General features: G+C 38.5%; 2 protein-coding genes across 3 annotated transcripts in view; one reads left to right on the top strand and one right to left on the bottom strand.

Annotated features, from left to right (window-relative positions):
* poc1a (POC1 centriolar protein A) overlaps positions 1 to 16,795 on the bottom strand; it is a 37,393-nt gene that overhangs the window by 15,527 nt on the left and 5,071 nt on the right. The window contains exons 1-9 of one of the 2 annotated variants that reach the window (XM_088338119.1): positions 14,943 to 15,494; positions 14,154 to 14,238; positions 13,903 to 14,074; positions 13,053 to 13,232; positions 12,873 to 12,980; positions 12,677 to 12,792; positions 10,797 to 10,930; positions 7,523 to 7,591; positions 7,345 to 7,419 (exon numbers count right to left, since the gene is read on the bottom strand). In XM_088338119.1, coding sequence (XP_088194245.1) covers positions 7,345 to 7,419; positions 7,523 to 7,591; positions 10,797 to 10,930; positions 12,677 to 12,792; positions 12,873 to 12,980; positions 13,053 to 13,232; positions 13,903 to 14,074; positions 14,154 to 14,238; positions 14,943 to 15,068 — 1,065 coding nt within the window. In that variant the 5' untranslated portion in view covers positions 15,069 to 15,494. Of the gene's footprint in view, positions 1 to 7,344; positions 7,420 to 7,522; positions 7,592 to 10,796; positions 10,931 to 12,676; positions 12,793 to 12,872; positions 12,981 to 13,052; positions 13,233 to 13,902; positions 14,075 to 14,153; positions 14,239 to 14,942; positions 15,495 to 16,795 lie in introns of those variants that run through there. The other variant, XM_088338120.1, reaches the window with a different exon arrangement.
* b9d2 (B9 domain containing 2) lies at positions 14,981 to 16,495 on the top strand. Its single transcript, XM_088338121.1, has one exon. The coding sequence runs from the start codon at positions 15,332 to 15,334 to the stop codon at positions 15,857 to 15,859; it is 528 nt and encodes a 175-aa protein (XP_088194247.1). The 5' UTR covers positions 14,981 to 15,331; the 3' UTR covers positions 15,860 to 16,495.

The raw sequence follows: 16,795 nt of genomic DNA on the forward strand, positions 1-16,795 counted from the left end.
GCAGCCTCACATATGGACATAAACAGATCAGCATATGAAATGAGCTACTACGGGATTCCCTGCGGATTTGATTCAGAGAGAGGTAACTGCCATAGCAGGAGATGCCTTTCCTTCCATGCGATGATCTCAGTAATCAATCAATTACTACCACATGCGGTAAACATTAGTGTATAAAAGTGCTAAAAATAGAAAAGAGGCATTGTTGTTTTTGAGCTGCTCTTGTCCCATGATCCCCTTAGTGCCCCCCTCCTCAATAAATACATTTTATAAAACATAGTGCACTGCATTATGTTGATTGAAATAATGTAATTTTTAATAACAAATTTTTTTTGATTGTGCAAAATACATTGAAAATTATTGTCAAAAGACACAACAAAAGAGGATTTGCAGCGTTCGAAAGTTGGCGTCGGAGCTGCCGTCGAAGTTCTTTGCTTTTATTTTGTTATTTTTTTAAGCAACAAATAATTAACAATTTAACCACAAAAAGGCACTCGAAGACCGCTTTATATGTTTCTCAAAGGCAGAACAGTTGCCGTACGCAGCATCATTTAATTGTAACCATGTATTTCCAATTTTACAAATACTGTATTTTACAGTACTGTAGAGCAAATAAGCCAAGCACAAAAATGACTTCCACATTCTTCGTATCAAATAACTTACTTTGGAATGGATGGAACGACTGGGTCCCCTTTCGGACAATTCCCGGACGTACCAAATTGCCAGGTACCATTGTGAAATCTGATAACATGATAATTTGAATGTAATTAAAACATCCAAGGCAATATATTGATAAAATAATGTTCCCGCCGTAGGTGATCATGTGGATTCAAAAGACATTCTCAAGTACGTAACATTACGCAAATTCAGCAACTTCAAACACCACCCTCTGATCCTTGTGGTATCCGATATCTGAGGGCACGCCCAAAGAGGCATGATCTAGTCAAACATCCTTGGTCCATATAAAAAGAGTAGCTGTCGATAGCTTGTCCTCTTTTCTCCTACCTGCCTGCTTCATAACAAGTCGGCCGCTTGGCGCGGTCCTGCGGGTCTGCACTGCGGCCTTGAGTTCAGCACGTGGGCCGTACGTCGCGACCGTATGGAGGACGAGACCAAATCTCTCCACAACACAAGTAAGGGGATGGTTTTCTGGTTCTTGGGAATGAGCGTTTTTTTTTTTTCCCGGTAAAAGGGAATCTCCCCAAATCGACTAACATTATAGAGGCAAACTTTCTTTTTGTGCCAGTACGTACCAGATTTCTCAGCGGTCGAAAATGCCCATAATCACCGGCGACCCCCCACCCCCCTTTTTTTTTTCTATCATTGATTCTCTGTGTTAATAAATTGTGTGTTTTATTTCAAACGGCTTGGTTCAATGGTTTATAAGTGATAACATTTTTTTTTAATAAGTGTAGGAAATTTTAGAATCCGTCAGAGAAAAAAAAGACATGTTGGAGCACGAGCAACACCTAGAGGCAAATTCGTTTAATGAATGCAGCCATTTCAATCCTAAGAATTTTCAAAATTAAAGCTAGAAAAATCTCTACAGAACAAAAGGCGCACCGGGATAATGAGGCGCATTTTAAAATTTCTGTCCAATTCAGAGTATTTAGATACACCTTGTCCTCCAGAAAATACAGTAATCTAAAAAGGGAGACCGACTTGTTCTACCTTGAAGTCGCAATTAGAAAGGCCAAATCTGAAAGGATAGGAGGTGCTTCAATAAGAGTCAACTGAGTTCCCTTAAACAATGTAGCAAAATCCTTACTGGCGCTACACTACAAAAATACCTGGGAATAAAATTAGGACCAATAGTATATTTTAAAAACATACTGTATTACATTTGTGAGAGACCTTCGAATAGGACATGGGTGGCTAAATGTATTTGTAAATGGACTGTTTTGCAACTACTGCAACATATTCACTGTCTCATTTAGGATATTTGAAAATACATCGCATACTTAAACTAAAATTTAGAATCAGCTTGTGTAAAATTCTGGTCGATTTCTGAAAATATACAACTGTCTGAAAACTTAATATTCTCACACAGTCTATTCAATGCAATATCCCACTTCATGTGGCTTAATAGCAACACTAATCGAAAAAGATTTACCTCCCAATATTAATGCAACTCGACTTGTGGGGTGTGTATGCCCAAATCTATAAAGCGTTTAAAATCTATTTTCCGCACACTATGGTTTAAGCAAGAGGGTGACATTTTTTTCACCCCTCCGGTTTTCTCACTGGCGACACACACGCAGGCGGCAGATGAAAGAGGCGCTATAAATAATGAATTCTGAATGGATAAATGATACATGAAAGGCAAAACCTAGGAAGGTGGCCCTTTCCTGGTGTGTCACGTGGAATCGATGCCAATGTTGCAATTTGCAGGTGACAATTCAGGAAAAAAGAAAAAAAAAGATGAATGAAAGCCCACCAAGAAACCTTGATTAAATATAGATTGCTTGTGTGCAAGCGTCCCACCAAGTTTCCTTGCCTAGGCTAAATACAATCTTGATATGATTGCATGTCTTAAGTAATATTTCATGCAATCAATGGATCATTCTAGCCTTCTGTTGGGTTACTGCAGCAGTTACTGAAGCTAGATCGTATGTGTGTGTTTGCAGTGCCAGTAAATAAAAACAAATTCAGGAAGTTGACCTTTGGATAATTTTGCTGCCATATTTTTTGTACATTATTTTCCAAACAAGAAACCACAGATTCTTTGAAACTGGCAAGATCTTTTCATAATTTCAGTGATTATAAAAGTAAGAAACATCTACCATTAAGGGCAGAAGCAAGTAACTTTAAAATTGGTTTCAGGAGCTAACAACCAAAGTCCATTTTTAAAGCAAATACAAGTCAAGTTAAGTGCTATTTATTTGTATGCCCATAATCACAAAAAGTATCAAACAGAACAGCATTACAACATCCCCTGTTTTCTAATTTGTGGTTTTAAGGTTTTGTTGCTAACATACAAAATGTTGCATAGACTTGCCCCCTCTTATCTTTCTGATTAAACTGCCTGCCATGGTCCTGCTCGGAGCCTCCGCTCGGAAAATGCTGGTCTATTAGTGATTGCAAGAGCCAAGAAGAAATCAGCCTCAGTGCTGTGGAATTCCCTCTGAGATGTGATCTACATCTCAGTGGAAGTGTTTAAATCTTGCTTACCACACTTACGCTTATAGCCTATGATTGATGTGGATCTCATACTCCATTTCTCTCATTGAGAAAACCTATTCTAGTAATATTCTTAATGTGTAAACAAGTACTGAGCTTTATTCAAAGCTAGAATTAGAATTATCTTTACCGTCATTGATATCAATGTTGTGAAACATTGCATGCAACTAGATTAGACATAGCACTCCAGGGTAAAACATGTAATATAAAGACCATGAATAGAAGAGATAAAAGAATTTCTGCATGAATAGGCCCCCAAAAAATTATAAAATTGTGCTAAAGGAAACTGGCCTAAATTATTATAATAATAATGCCATGAAGAATACTGCATTGTAACAATAGTGCAATGAAAAGGAGTGCAATAATGTTCAGCAGTAGCAATGTATGTGTATATAATATATACACATAAATTCACAAGGTGAAACACACACACATACAATTTCTACAGTTTCCTTTAGCAACAACAAAAAGAGAAATAAACACAGATTTGTCCCATAATATGTTTTTACGGTTTTGTGTGTTCGTTTAGGGTTGTGATGACCCTGGCAGGGTAGCTGTCTCTGAGGCTTTTTGTCCTAGTTTGGGGGGACCTGTAGCACATACCAGAGGGCAACAGGTCAAAGAGGTGGTGGCCTGGGTGGGAATTGTCTTTCATAATGTTAATGGCTCTGCTACAGTATCGCAAGCAGGCAATGTCTTCCAGACTGGGCAGAGTGCAACCAATGATATTTAGGGCTGTGTTGATTACTCTCTGTGTGTTGTGATAGTTTAGGTTTTTTAGAAATCGAAAATACAATTTACAGATCTTTGTACTCTGGTTTCAAGAGCAAACAGGAGAAGCCCATTTTTGATAGTGAATGCGAGTACAGAGCTACATAAGATAATTGTTTGTTTTAGTTTCTAAAAACCTAAAAACTATTATACCAGATTCACAAAACCTTTTTCCAAACAATTATTTTGTAGTTCTAAACCTTGATTTCTGGAAACATTAAGACTGTGAAACGATGCATGCTTGCTTTTCTGCATGTGTATGCACTTGTTGAGGCAGATGACCATTAGGGTAGGAGAACATACAAAGATTGATTGTCGTGTGTGTCTCTGGTCGGTAGGCAGGGAACCGATCAATAGTGGCAAGAAGAAAGGAGGATGCCGAGTGTTGTGCACGTGAGGACCTTGGGGTTGCCCTTGTTGATGTAAGTAACACTGCAGCAGGTTGAAATGACTGAAATCCAAACCATTCCCTGAGGTTTCCTTCCCTTCCCTGAAACCACCTGCACCTTTTCAGTGAAAGAAAGATCTGACGAGACATTTTAATATTTAAAGAGAACTAACAGCAGCATTTCCAGCGACCTTGTTTACCTTTTAAGAAAAAAAATAGTCCATTATGTGCTTCGAGAGTCTGCTTAATCTGATAAAACAGGGATACACTGGATGTTGGGGAGTAAGTCTTGAGAAGTGCTTGAACTGATGTACTGTACCGTGATTAAACACAATAAACAACCTGATTCTCCTAACAAGATCAGAATAAAATGAATTGAGTTGGGCCCCTCAATTTTTTAATGTCATTTTATTTTTCAGTCATGGGAATTGACATATGTCAATATCAATATTGTCAATAAAACTCATTACTGCCTTCTCCAGAACAGTAAGGGGACATTTGTAAGTATTTCAATGTCAAATATTAGTCATCAATCTAGTGTCATTAAAACACAACTCTCCTTGAAGTTGGTTAATAAAAGTCTCCTATTTAGTGTTATGATTTATACAAAACATCAACAGAAGAATGGTGGGAGAAAAAAAGGGTTTATGAATTTGCAACTGTTTCGGGACATATTACTGAAAATTGGCTTTTTAATTGCTCGTCTAAAAAGTCTCTAAGTGCTTGCCTACTCATGTGTAAAATTAGACAACCAAGTTCAATTTTAGCAAGCTACTTAATTCCCGGAGGAGTGTCTGCGGGAACGTTGGTTGGAATCTGGTTAAATTCAAGCATATTTGTGTTTGTATCTACAACGTTACATATCTTTGGAGTTAGTTTGTCCCTTTCCAAGTGGAAGGTATCCATAAGCAATTTGCACAATAAGCAATTTGCACCAGGAGTTGTTGCATATGGGTATTATTTGCATACAATAGTCCTCCCACAGGCATTCTTCAGCAGAACAAATACACAAAATTTTAGGTTAGAAAAAAATTCACATCTCCTTATGTATCGTATAAGAGAAGTTAGTACGTCTGCCTCACATCCAGAATATTATGTTTGAATCTTGGCTTGTTTCTGTGTTTTTTTACTTGTGTGGATGTTTATTCTCAATTTCCGTGGTGCAGTGCAGCCCATTAGTCTAACACGCAAAAGGTCTCTAGTTTGATGTATGTTGACCTGGAGAGGGACGGGCACCAACAGTCTGCACTTGCCCAAGACCCTAGTGACTAAGGGATCCAACTAACCAACAACTAATTCTGGCTTACTCCCAGGTTCCCAAAAATCTGGTAACTCTGCACCCTAACTCTACTACGATCAATATTTCTTGTTGTCTTTTACCTCTGACACTAATGAAGTACATAAAACAGATGAACAAATTAACCTATTGGCTTTGGTAGAGAGAGCTTTTGATCTAATTTCCCAAACATTTTCTTTTTCTCAACATAAGAGCCTGTTAATGTTACACGCAATAATCCGGCACATCTGCAGTAGAATCTCTTTGCAACCATCACCTCAGGCAAAAAGACATGCTTGGCAACTACACAATTACGCTTTTCTTTTATAGAATTAATGGTGATGTACTGCATCGCTGACATAATAAACTAGACACATGGACATAAATGCCTTGAAAGGCTTTTATGTCTGGATATATTCAGAGGAATTGGCTACGGCGTTGGGGTTGTATACACATAAGAGAAATGTCAAATGAATAGGTTGAATTGCAGTTTTGGAAAGTTCTTGTAGATTGTTGTTAAACCACCACCAAAAGGAAATACTTTTTCAACACTATTTGTATAAAACTAAACCTTTTTTCTTGACAGCAGTGACTGCATTTTGTTACATACTGTCCTAAGACGCCTAGGTTGTTTCAAATTCCTTACGGTCATCAATAAGACTTTTATAACCTTGTGTAAATAAAGATTGCATAAAAACTATAGTGATTGGATTCATAAGCAAATTATTTCATAAAGTGAGGAAATGCGGGATGAAATGTTTTCACATCAAAGTGGAGGTGCAGGACCATATAGTCTGATAGTCCTGGATGAGAAGTAAAAAAAATCAGATGTGTCAGACTTCAAAAGCTTCAAAACGCTTGAAGGGAAAACGGGCCATCAAAACACTAAACACTGGGGCATCTGTACCATGTGGGTGCCATGTGTTTATTTTTATACAAGCGGTTAATATTTGCATCAACCTTTATGTGAACCTGTGAATATATGTAAATATATGAGAATGCAGTTTTCTACGTAATAATTTACAGCATATAATGAATAAATAAAATATTGCAATTCCTTGGACAATATTTAAGAGTTCGAATAGAAGAAGCAGTGAAGAGATTATAGTTTATTAATGCAATAAAATTAGTTATGCTTGGATATCTATAAATCTAAAACATATATTCATATTTTTAAGGTCAATTTATTTTTATTTCATAGAGAAACAAATAAAAATGTAAAACTGCACTAAATATAGTAAAGCAAAAGAAAAAAGAAAGGATTTTAATATACTTGGTATCCCTTCAACATTAAAACGACATTAATGATCAAAAATAACATAGTATGATTCTTAGCATGTTATGACTCCCATTGCAACTAGTAATTTTAAAAAGTGACATGCTGGTAAGTGCAATCAATAAAAATAGGTGGATGGTCATTACTGACAACCATTGACGACTGTCAATGGTTGGTTTCTACATTCGGGCAGGAATTTCAAACTTAAGACCAAAATTATGTGCTTCTGAGACGCAAATACAGTTATGACAAAAACAAGATAGGCTGGGCTGGAATAACACAAAAAACATAAATAGGTTTAAAGCCTGATTTTATTGTGGACTTTTGTATACAATTTAGTTAGCAAGGATAATGCTTTGAGCTTGAGAGTTTACATTTTTCCAAAGTTCGTAGTATTTTCTTAAACTCTCTCTTAATTATGTTATTCACAGATATAGATAAAATTATTTCACCTACCAGATGGGTGTAAGAAGAATTGTGCACCTTGGCTGTGTCATGCAGCTCATCAAAGTTGCTTTTCCATACCATCACCTGCCGGCCCATGTGAAATTGTTACAACTTTGTTTTGACAACAGCAATTAACGAAATGTTTTTTATGTATGCTGTTATGCTATAAAATACATTATAACAGTACCTGTTCATCTGAACCTCCAGAGGCGAAAGATTCTCCTGTTCTGGAAAAGGCCACACAATTTACTGGACCCTGCAGGGAAATAAAGCAGGGTGGCTTTATATCTTTGTCTCGACCAAAAAAAAAAAAACCCCCACTGGTATATACAGATTCTACTGATCCAAAATAGCGGCATGGAAAACCAATAAAGAAAGCAAAACACAGGTGTGCTAGGTTCAAACTGCGGTCAGAGCCAGTGTCGGGAATAACGCAATTACTTTTCTTGGTAAAAAAATCAACTCAATTGTCGTTACAACAAGCTACGTTACTCCGCGACATATTTAAAACAGTTTACAGATTTCAACGCCTGAATTTTGGTCTTTTTATTTGTAAATTTATTTTAGCAATACACTATGCCTGGAAAAAAAAGAATAGGGTTCCAACAGCTTAAGGCAACTTAAATTCAAGACTTTTAAAATGCCTTTTTAAATCAAATTTAAGACCAAGACGACAAATAAAACCACAACTGAAACAAACTACACAAAAAACACATGTTTCTTGCACACAATACATAGTGCATTGTTCACATTACCAGGCACAGCTTTTGGCCATGGCGAAAAACGTTGGTTGGACAGCAATTTCTAATTTATTGTACACTCTTCCATGGTCCAAAGTAAATATCTCTGTCCGAAGTTGCTATGTGTATTGTGGGCAGAAGTGTGCCTGCTGTGAAAGGCCCGACTGAAACCACATCACTGTTTTGATAGTTTTTGTGGTTACATGATGTTAGCATGGAAGTAAATTAGTGATTTTTTAATAATGACATGATAAAAATCTTTTAGTTCAAACAAATATAAATCTCGTTAATGTGTTCAAGTTTTTGAAAATTGGATTTAAGACATTTGAATGCCAAATAAGGCCTTGTTTTTAGAATAATGAAATCAATGCCTTTTAAGACTGTTTAAGGATCTACAGGAACCCTGAAAGAAAATGTCTTGTACAGTACTTAGCAATGGAGGAGGAAATCTTCAAGTGGTTTGTAGCCCATAAGCAAACTGGACATAAAGTGTCTTTGCGAGCTCTCAATATTATACAAGACAAGAAATATGAAGGGTTCACCGCTTCCACAGGTTCCTGTACACGGAAAGTGAGCGGAAATATTAAAACGGGAATTGCGTTCCATGAATGTCCAGCACCCAGACAGGCCGGTTTGCATGAAGAATGCTTTCCCAGAAGCACCTGAACGAAGCAGACAGTGTCACTATAGCAACGCGACGACATGACAGACAGTAGGACCTTTTTCTGCTTTGACTAATGCCTGCTGCCGGCTGGCACTTGCCACGGCTAGACAAACACATTACAGTACTCTAGATACATGCATTCTTGGACTCTTTACCTCCTTGGTTCAGATACCTTCCTGTACATTTTCTTCACAGGCTCAATATTGTTGATTTAGTCATACTGTATTGAGCAGCCTGGACAGAAAACACACGCAATAAAAACCTGGCCACGTGGCTGCTTTGCATGAGAACAGACAGGCTTGTTGCCGTGTTTATTGGTTGCAACAACTGGTGTGGTGTGGGTGGCGAGAGTCTGTTATCAACAGCAATTTAAGTGTAAAAACAAGAAAAAAAATAAACATACCTAGACAGTCGTAGCCATCTCCTTAACTCAATATTATTATTAAGAAGCATTAGTATCATTTAGAGCTGGGTTTGGGAACTTTTTTGACTCAAAGAGCCATGAAAGCAAAATATTGATTTTTTTTTTTTGGAGCCAAACCATATTTTATTAGACAAAATTCAACAAACCAGCACATTTTATATCAATGTGATGTTTAATGATTTAATATAATCTATAAAATAATAATGCCCGAGTCTGTGTCACATATCAACAAATAAACCACTTAAATTTTTTCCCTCTTCCACAGTTACTTAGATCATTAAGGCGCATTTTGACTGTTGTCATATATAATGGTTTCAAAACAATGTGCAAGCAGTCCTTCTGTAAAAATGTCACAAAATACTGCAAACAAGGAGGATACGGATGTATTTAGGGTAGTGCGCAATGTGTGCAGAGATCCACCCACCCCTACCACTCACCCCTACCACTCACCCAATCAAATTGCTCTGGGTGCTTGGCTGGCGTTTTCGGGCGTTCTGTGGATTTTCATCATACAGTGTCTCAACAGTAGAATTAGCTTGTTTAAGGATCTTCCAGATCACGGATTTGTCAGAGACATCCAGCCAAAACAGGGTCTGTTGGTGTAACACTATGAGTGTAAACTGTAGTTGAAACTTTGCCATTTATATTATAGACCGAAAAAACATGGTTTCCTTTGTTGCCTCGGTTTTGCATAAACTAAAATTGGAAGATCAAAATCCACACTAAGAAAGGAAGAAACATGTTCCTTTTTTGGAGATGAGTCATTATGAGTGGGCTGCTTGCCTGGCAAGTACTAAAGTAAGCTGTATAAACATGTAAAAGGGAATATTTTCTTAAATAACCATACTGTATGTATACACACTTGGGGAAAATGTCATGAGCATCTCAACTGAGGTCGGCACCAGGTAGCACCCAAGATGTAATATAATACTCAAGTTCATGAGAAAAAGGGGGCATTGTGTGTGTGTCACATAAAAATATTAATTCATTGGTAATAGCAAGAATAAATACATAAGTTGCTTCAAAATACGATCAAACCCGTATCCCTGCATATAAATCCTAACTTAAGAAGTTACTTTAACTTTTAAAACAAAAATTGATGTCTTTTGACACCTAAACTAAACCATTGGAACGTTTGGAGCCCTCAAGCACATCATTATTCAGGTTAATTCCAAATTTTAGTAACGTATAGCAGAGGGGTAAAAAATACAAACCGGCGGCCCAAGTTGGCAAGTTCAGGGCCCAAACTGGACAGAGACGACAAAACCAAAATGAACTATTCTTGCGCCTCAATGATCTTGAGTAACTGAAGGCGAGGGACAACTTCTAAGTGGTATTAGTGTTGATATGGGACACAAGCTCTGGCATGTCTCTGTTATGGGATTTTAGATAACTGAGAGAAAATTGAAATAGATTATCTTCCATAATCTATTACTATTGGCATCTTTCTTAATATATATTAACCTGTCGCTCCTTTTAGCTTCCTAAGGATTGGTCATGTGGTTGTTGCCTACTTGAGATCAAAATTGGGTAAAAGTGGCCACTATAATTCTATAAGTTTGGTAGCTCTTCTTCATAGTAGGATTAGACATCACACTCAATTGAGTCTTTTGGGTGTGTATGGTGTGTGTACCTGGTGTCCGTGCAGCGTGAACAACAGCTTCCCCTCCACAAGGTCTAGTATCTTAGTTGTGGAATCGTTGGATGCAGTTATGAGAAAGTTACCCGCCGGATGGAATGACAAACTGTTGACCACACCATTGTGGACTAGAGAAAACAAACACACACACATTATATATATATATATATATATATATATATATATATAATTACACCAAAGTAGCATTAACACTATATAATGTAACTAAAAAAAATCCTGCAAAGGCCAGACAGCAAACACTGCATGAACCATAGAGGCCAGTTGTCTATAATTAACATACCTGCAAGATTCAAAGCAATTGCTTGTTGTTTATGCCACCACCATTTTACAATATACAGCTACAAGCTACTGTGATTCATCTCTTCACACTCTGACTGAACATTGGCTTGTTGGCATCATGTTCACATTCATATAAATGGTGATGTCAACGGTTTTAGCCTGTGGCAAGCTGCAATAATCACATTTGATTCATCTAGGCATGCACTGTAGTAATTGGATTCCTGACAGAGACAAAATGAGCACGGCAGGTTATCGGTGGAGCCCAAGCGACCTCTGTTGGCTGAAAGATGATATTCTACGGCACATAATTTTTATTTTCTCTGTCTAAAGCAAACTATAGGCAGAATAATAAGCACTTGGTAACATTCTTAACTCACAAAAAAGGGAAATACATTCTTGATAATTACTTCTGTTAACTCTCGTTTTATACAGTGTATTCTATAGGCTGTGGCAGGCGAGTTTAAGAAAAAGTGGATGGTATGGTAAGGTAGGGGGAAAAAAAAATTAAACCTAATCCATTCCATGACCACAGTTAACTTTCAAGTCAGTTTGTCCTTTTATTTTTCCCATTACAAACAATGTAGTTATTTTCTCATCGAGGCTTGCATGGGTGCCATTATTGGCATAAAACATTTTGAATACAAGTTTAATATATTTCATGGTTTAATATCATCATCATATGTAAAATTAAAGAGACTTGGCTTGATTGAACTCTGAATTTTACAACTTGTGATGACTTTGAATGTTTGTATGTGGTTAGTTTGCCCTTCACATTACTGACAATAGGTCGCAGAAAAACAAGCGAAATGTAATTTAATAAAGCCGTCTAAATCAAGTTATATGCATTTTATTTATATCATCATTTAAACAGATGAGTAAGGTAATTTTCACTAATGAAGCTGAGAAAGATGATTGTTACAGGCTGGTGTCATTCTCCATTATTCGTGTTAAGCAGAGCTGATTAAAACCATAGCGTGGCCAACAGACGAAATAGACTGCATTTCCATAATGACAACGAAAACAAATCATGAATGCAAGCTAATGCAGGCACACAGTTGATTGCAACCCTTGTGTGAGGACTGTAGTTATGTATGTCAACAATTTAAAGATTTTATATATATATATATATATATATATATATATATATATGGGCAGCACGGCGGCGCAGTGGTTAGCGCTTGTGCGGCACAGTTCATGTCATGGGAACCTGTCGTGGGTTCAAATCCAGCTCCAGACTTGCTGTGCGGAGTTTGTATGTTCTCCCCGTGCTTGCGTGGGTTTCCTCCGGGCACTCCGGTTTCCTCCCACGTTCCAAAAACATGCATTTCAGGTGAATTGGCCGGTCCAAATTGTCCCTAGGTGTGAATGAGCGAATGAGTTGTCTGTCCCTGTGTGCCCTGCGATTGGCTGGCAACCAGTTCAGGGTGTCCCCTGCCCACTGCCCGGAGATGGCTGGGATGGGCTCCAGCCCCCCCGCGACCCTAATGAGGATAAGCGGTACGGCTAATGAGATGAGATGAGATATATATATATATATATATTATAAACACGCACACATACAATGAATATCTTACCTTGGTAATGTTGCAGCATTTTATGGGATCGGATGTCCCAAACTTTAACTGAATTGTCAGTACTTGCTGCAGCGATGCATGTTCCACTGGGGTGGAAATCCACATGATTTGCATATCTTGTAGAGAAAAGACAAATTAACTTTATGAATAAGTAATCCATCTATACATTGGACAAATAATTGTAAAATCATCTTACCCCGCGTGTTCATTGTAAGAATGAATACATTCCCTGCTGTTCTTATCCCACAGCTTAATAGTTTTATCATCGCTCGAGGAAATAATTAAACGACTGTCCGGAGAAAATCTGAAAGAAATGCATGTGCATATTTACGGAATAAGGTCGCGGGTCAATATGGGTTATCAAAACGTGTCGTACCTGGCACAGCGGACCCAGTTTATATGTTGGCTGAGGGAGAACAAAAATTTTTGTCGGTGGACCGTCCACACCTTTACAGTCTTGTCATCGGACGCTGTGACCAGAGACTGGCCATCCCCAGAAAAATTCACGCTACGGACGTTCCCTGTGTGAGCCTTGAATACGGTTGAATGGGCCTTCCTGTTGAATCAAAAAATAGAGACATAAGGATGTGTATTAGGATATAGTATACCGTATTTTCCGCACAACAAGGCGCATCCCCAAAAGACTGAATTTTGTAATATTTTCATATTCATAAAAGGCGCACCGGACTATAAGGTGCATGACATTATTTTATAGTAAAGGCTAGGGTTACACAATAGATGAAAAAGTGCCGTATTTAGGCATTGATCAGTCTGAATATAGCACTGATCACAATGGCATACACATGCATAACATTAGATGCAATGGGAATTAAACCCAGATTGCAGTGTGGAGTGCACTGAATCTTAAACACTAGACTACTATGAAGACCTAAGACAGATAGGTCTTATGTCATCATCACACTATTTTTAGTTATTACGAAGCACACAAGATTCTACACAGAATGACGAGGAGGGCATTAAAGGAAGTAATTCAGTCATTCCGAACTGAATGGAGAAGAGGGGATTTGGGGTGTGTCTTATAGTCCAAAAAACACAGTACATTTAAACTCCTAAAAAGTACTACTTTCACACAGGTATGGCAATTTTTATGTGAAGAATATTACTCTTAACCTGAAGCCATGAAATAAATTGTATTTTCCTTTGCAAAGTGAACACAAAAATCCATTAAAAATTAAGGTGAAAGTTGCAAGGAAAAAAAACCCTACATGTTTGGCACCCAAATTCGCACGGTCTTGTCTTTGGAACAAGAGGCCACCAGGCTTCCGGAGGGTGAAAAATGAACTGATGTGACAGCGTCTTCGTGCCCTTCAAAACGATATGCACGCCTCTGAGGTTTCATGTTCCAGATCATCACGCTGCAGTCAGTGGAGCCAGTGGCTAAAGGATGATTCAAAATATATCAAGTGCTGAACTAAAACATCGGCCTGTAAATGGAAAGCGTAATGAGAGCACTTGCCAATCTGGTTCATGTTGTTGCTGAAGTCCACGCATGTCACAGCATCCTTGTGACCCTTAAAATTGCGCTCTAAGGTCGGATCAGGCTGTATGTTTAGAGACAAATTTGATCATTAACATTACTTGATCTTAAGCATGAATGTAAAAAACTATTAATTGTTTATGACCTCATTTCATGACAAAATAATCAATCATTTAAATGAAATCATGTCCACTTATCTAACTGAAGCAATAATATAATCATGTTTATTTGTAAATCACAAGTCTCCACTTCCAAGATGACCAGGCTGGAATGCTTGTTGCAAAGGCATCAATATAGGTAATAACATGTTTTGGCCTGGAGAGGAATGGGCGCCATCAGTCTGTACTTGCCCAAGACACACCACAAGAAATGGTGCCCCTATGACCCTAGTGGTTAATGGATCAAACCAACCAACCAATAACAGAATGTTCAGTTGAGTTGTAACGTGCATGTAACAAATGTTTGGCTGGGTTAAATTACTCAAGTTGGGGGCTTATAAACACAGCTTAGGTTCAACTCCAATATAAAAACTAAGTGTGTACATGTTTTTTTTCCAAAATAATAATAAGTTTCATTTGCAAAACAATTGCTGTCACATTCACAAACTCATTTATGGGTTTTATTGTATTACCGTACATTTAATGTTTTATATACAGCACTTTAGTGTTGCAATTCGTTGCCTGAAAAGTGCTATTCAAAACCATTTTCTTTGAATCCGATCTTAGATTTGTATCAAATTTGGGCAAAACAAAACTTTTATCCTTATACCCGCAGGGTGGCGCAGTTCCTATTCGATTTGACACCAAACGGCGGCGAAGAAGAAGAAACTGGTCCCAAAGTCTTCGTCCCCAACGTTTGTCTTTTCGGTCCAGCTTTGTGCATCCATTGCTTCATTTTGCATCAGAGTCGCTTGGTCGTAGTAGTTATTCCAGTTTTTTCGACGTTTTAATGAAATTTCGGCTACAAGGTTGGTTTATTTACATGGATGATCAGCTTTTTTTGACCGCCGGACATGGAAAGCGCGTCGCAACATTCACACGGATTATGAGCGCTGTTGTCAAGGAGACGTGAGCCAGTGACGCTAAAGCAGCTGCAAAGCTCGCGTGCGAAAAAGGACATAAAGACTTCCTTCCACGCCGGAGTGGATTTTTCGTGACATGGCCGAGCTACACATCATCGGTCAGCTTATAGGGGCTACAGGTTTCCCCCAAAACAGTCTCTTCTGCAAATTTGGGGTTCACACGGGCGGAGCATGGCGTCTTCTCTCCGGTTTGAAGCAGGGTCAAACGCAAGTGGACAACCCCCAGATTGGAGACATGGCCTACTGGTGCCACCCCATCGATCTGCATTATGCCACAAAGGGAATCCAAGGTTGGCCCAAGATCCACCTTCAAGTGTGGCACCAGGACTCTTTCGGTCGGTGCGAGTTGTTCGGCTACGGCTACTGCCAAGTCCCCTCTAGCCCGGGACACCATCGGGTTACTTGCTGCACGTGGAGGCCCTTGGGCACATGGCAGGAGGAGCTCTCGCGGAAGTTTGTCGGCGGGGGACCGCAGCTCAGGAGCCCGGATCTCATCTACAGCGGGGCGGATAGATACAGGCTGCACACTGCGGCCATGGGTACCGTGGAGCTGGAGCTTGGCATCATCATGAGACACTTTGAAAAATTTGGCGTTGAGAGTTAACACCCAAATGGGATTAATGTCCAACCGCCTGGGTTGTCAGAGCACCACTTCTTGTAGTGTGTCTTGAGCAAGAACAGCCTGGCAGGGAACATCACTATCCGGCAGTTTTCTGGGTCTGGGGTTTCTCCCCCTCATGAATAATACTGGTTTCTATGGTTACCAGTTACATGAAAAGCCTCCTCATCTGGCTCAGATGCAGGGCTTTCATCATGTGGTCGCTGCTGTTGTCATGGAAACGTTTTCCCCGCAAGGGAGTGCGTTTGCTACAGTCAATCGCAGCGCACTTTGCCCCGGAAGCCTTTTTGTATGATGCCAGAGGAAAAAAAGAGTACCGTACAAACATTCGAATTGTAACCCTTATCGCAATCTGTTGTGCTGATTGTTGTTTTTTAAGGACAGTTACTGTGCCATCAAAATGCCTGGTAACGGATACGCTTTACCAAATATTTATATTTTGTTTTTGATCATTTAAAACTCTGTACGCCGTATAACAATTTTTGAATAGCTTTTTTTTTAAATATACTGTTACTTCGTATAAGCAACAACCAATTGATTGCAAGTGGGGAAATAACTAAAAATTCGCTGAAATAATTGTGATGTTTATTTTATAAATATAATAAAAATTAACAAAAATCATCTTTTGTTTTTATTCTACAGTCTTGGTTTAAGGAAACAGGTAATGCATTGTATTTGTAAGGTTTCTTATTGCTTAATAAGGGGAATGGCAATCGTTAACAAGGGGGGGATAGGCTCAGGTTGACAGGCATGTATCAAATACTAGACATAATACATAGTTTACTACACCAGTGTATAGCACTTTAAAAAACACACTTTCCATAAAAATTAACAAAGTGATCAATTACAACTAAACACAAATGTTTTGGTTTAATTGAGAAAGTCATAAATGCTTACACTCCAAGTTCTGGTTTCTGTTCA

This window comes from Urocampus carinirostris, chromosome 6 (genome assembly GCF_059441175.1).
Source record: "Urocampus carinirostris isolate Australia breed hairy pipefish chromosome 6, RoL_Ucar_1.0, whole genome shotgun sequence".
In the NCBI taxonomy this organism is placed as follows: Eukaryota; Metazoa; Chordata; class Actinopteri; order Syngnathiformes; family Syngnathidae; genus Urocampus; species Urocampus carinirostris.

Excerpts from the sequence above, each read along its gene's own strand:
- b9d2 (XM_088338121.1), top strand. The coding sequence starts at position 15,332 with ATGGCCGAGCTACACATCATCGGTCAGCTTATAGGGGCTACAGGTTTC.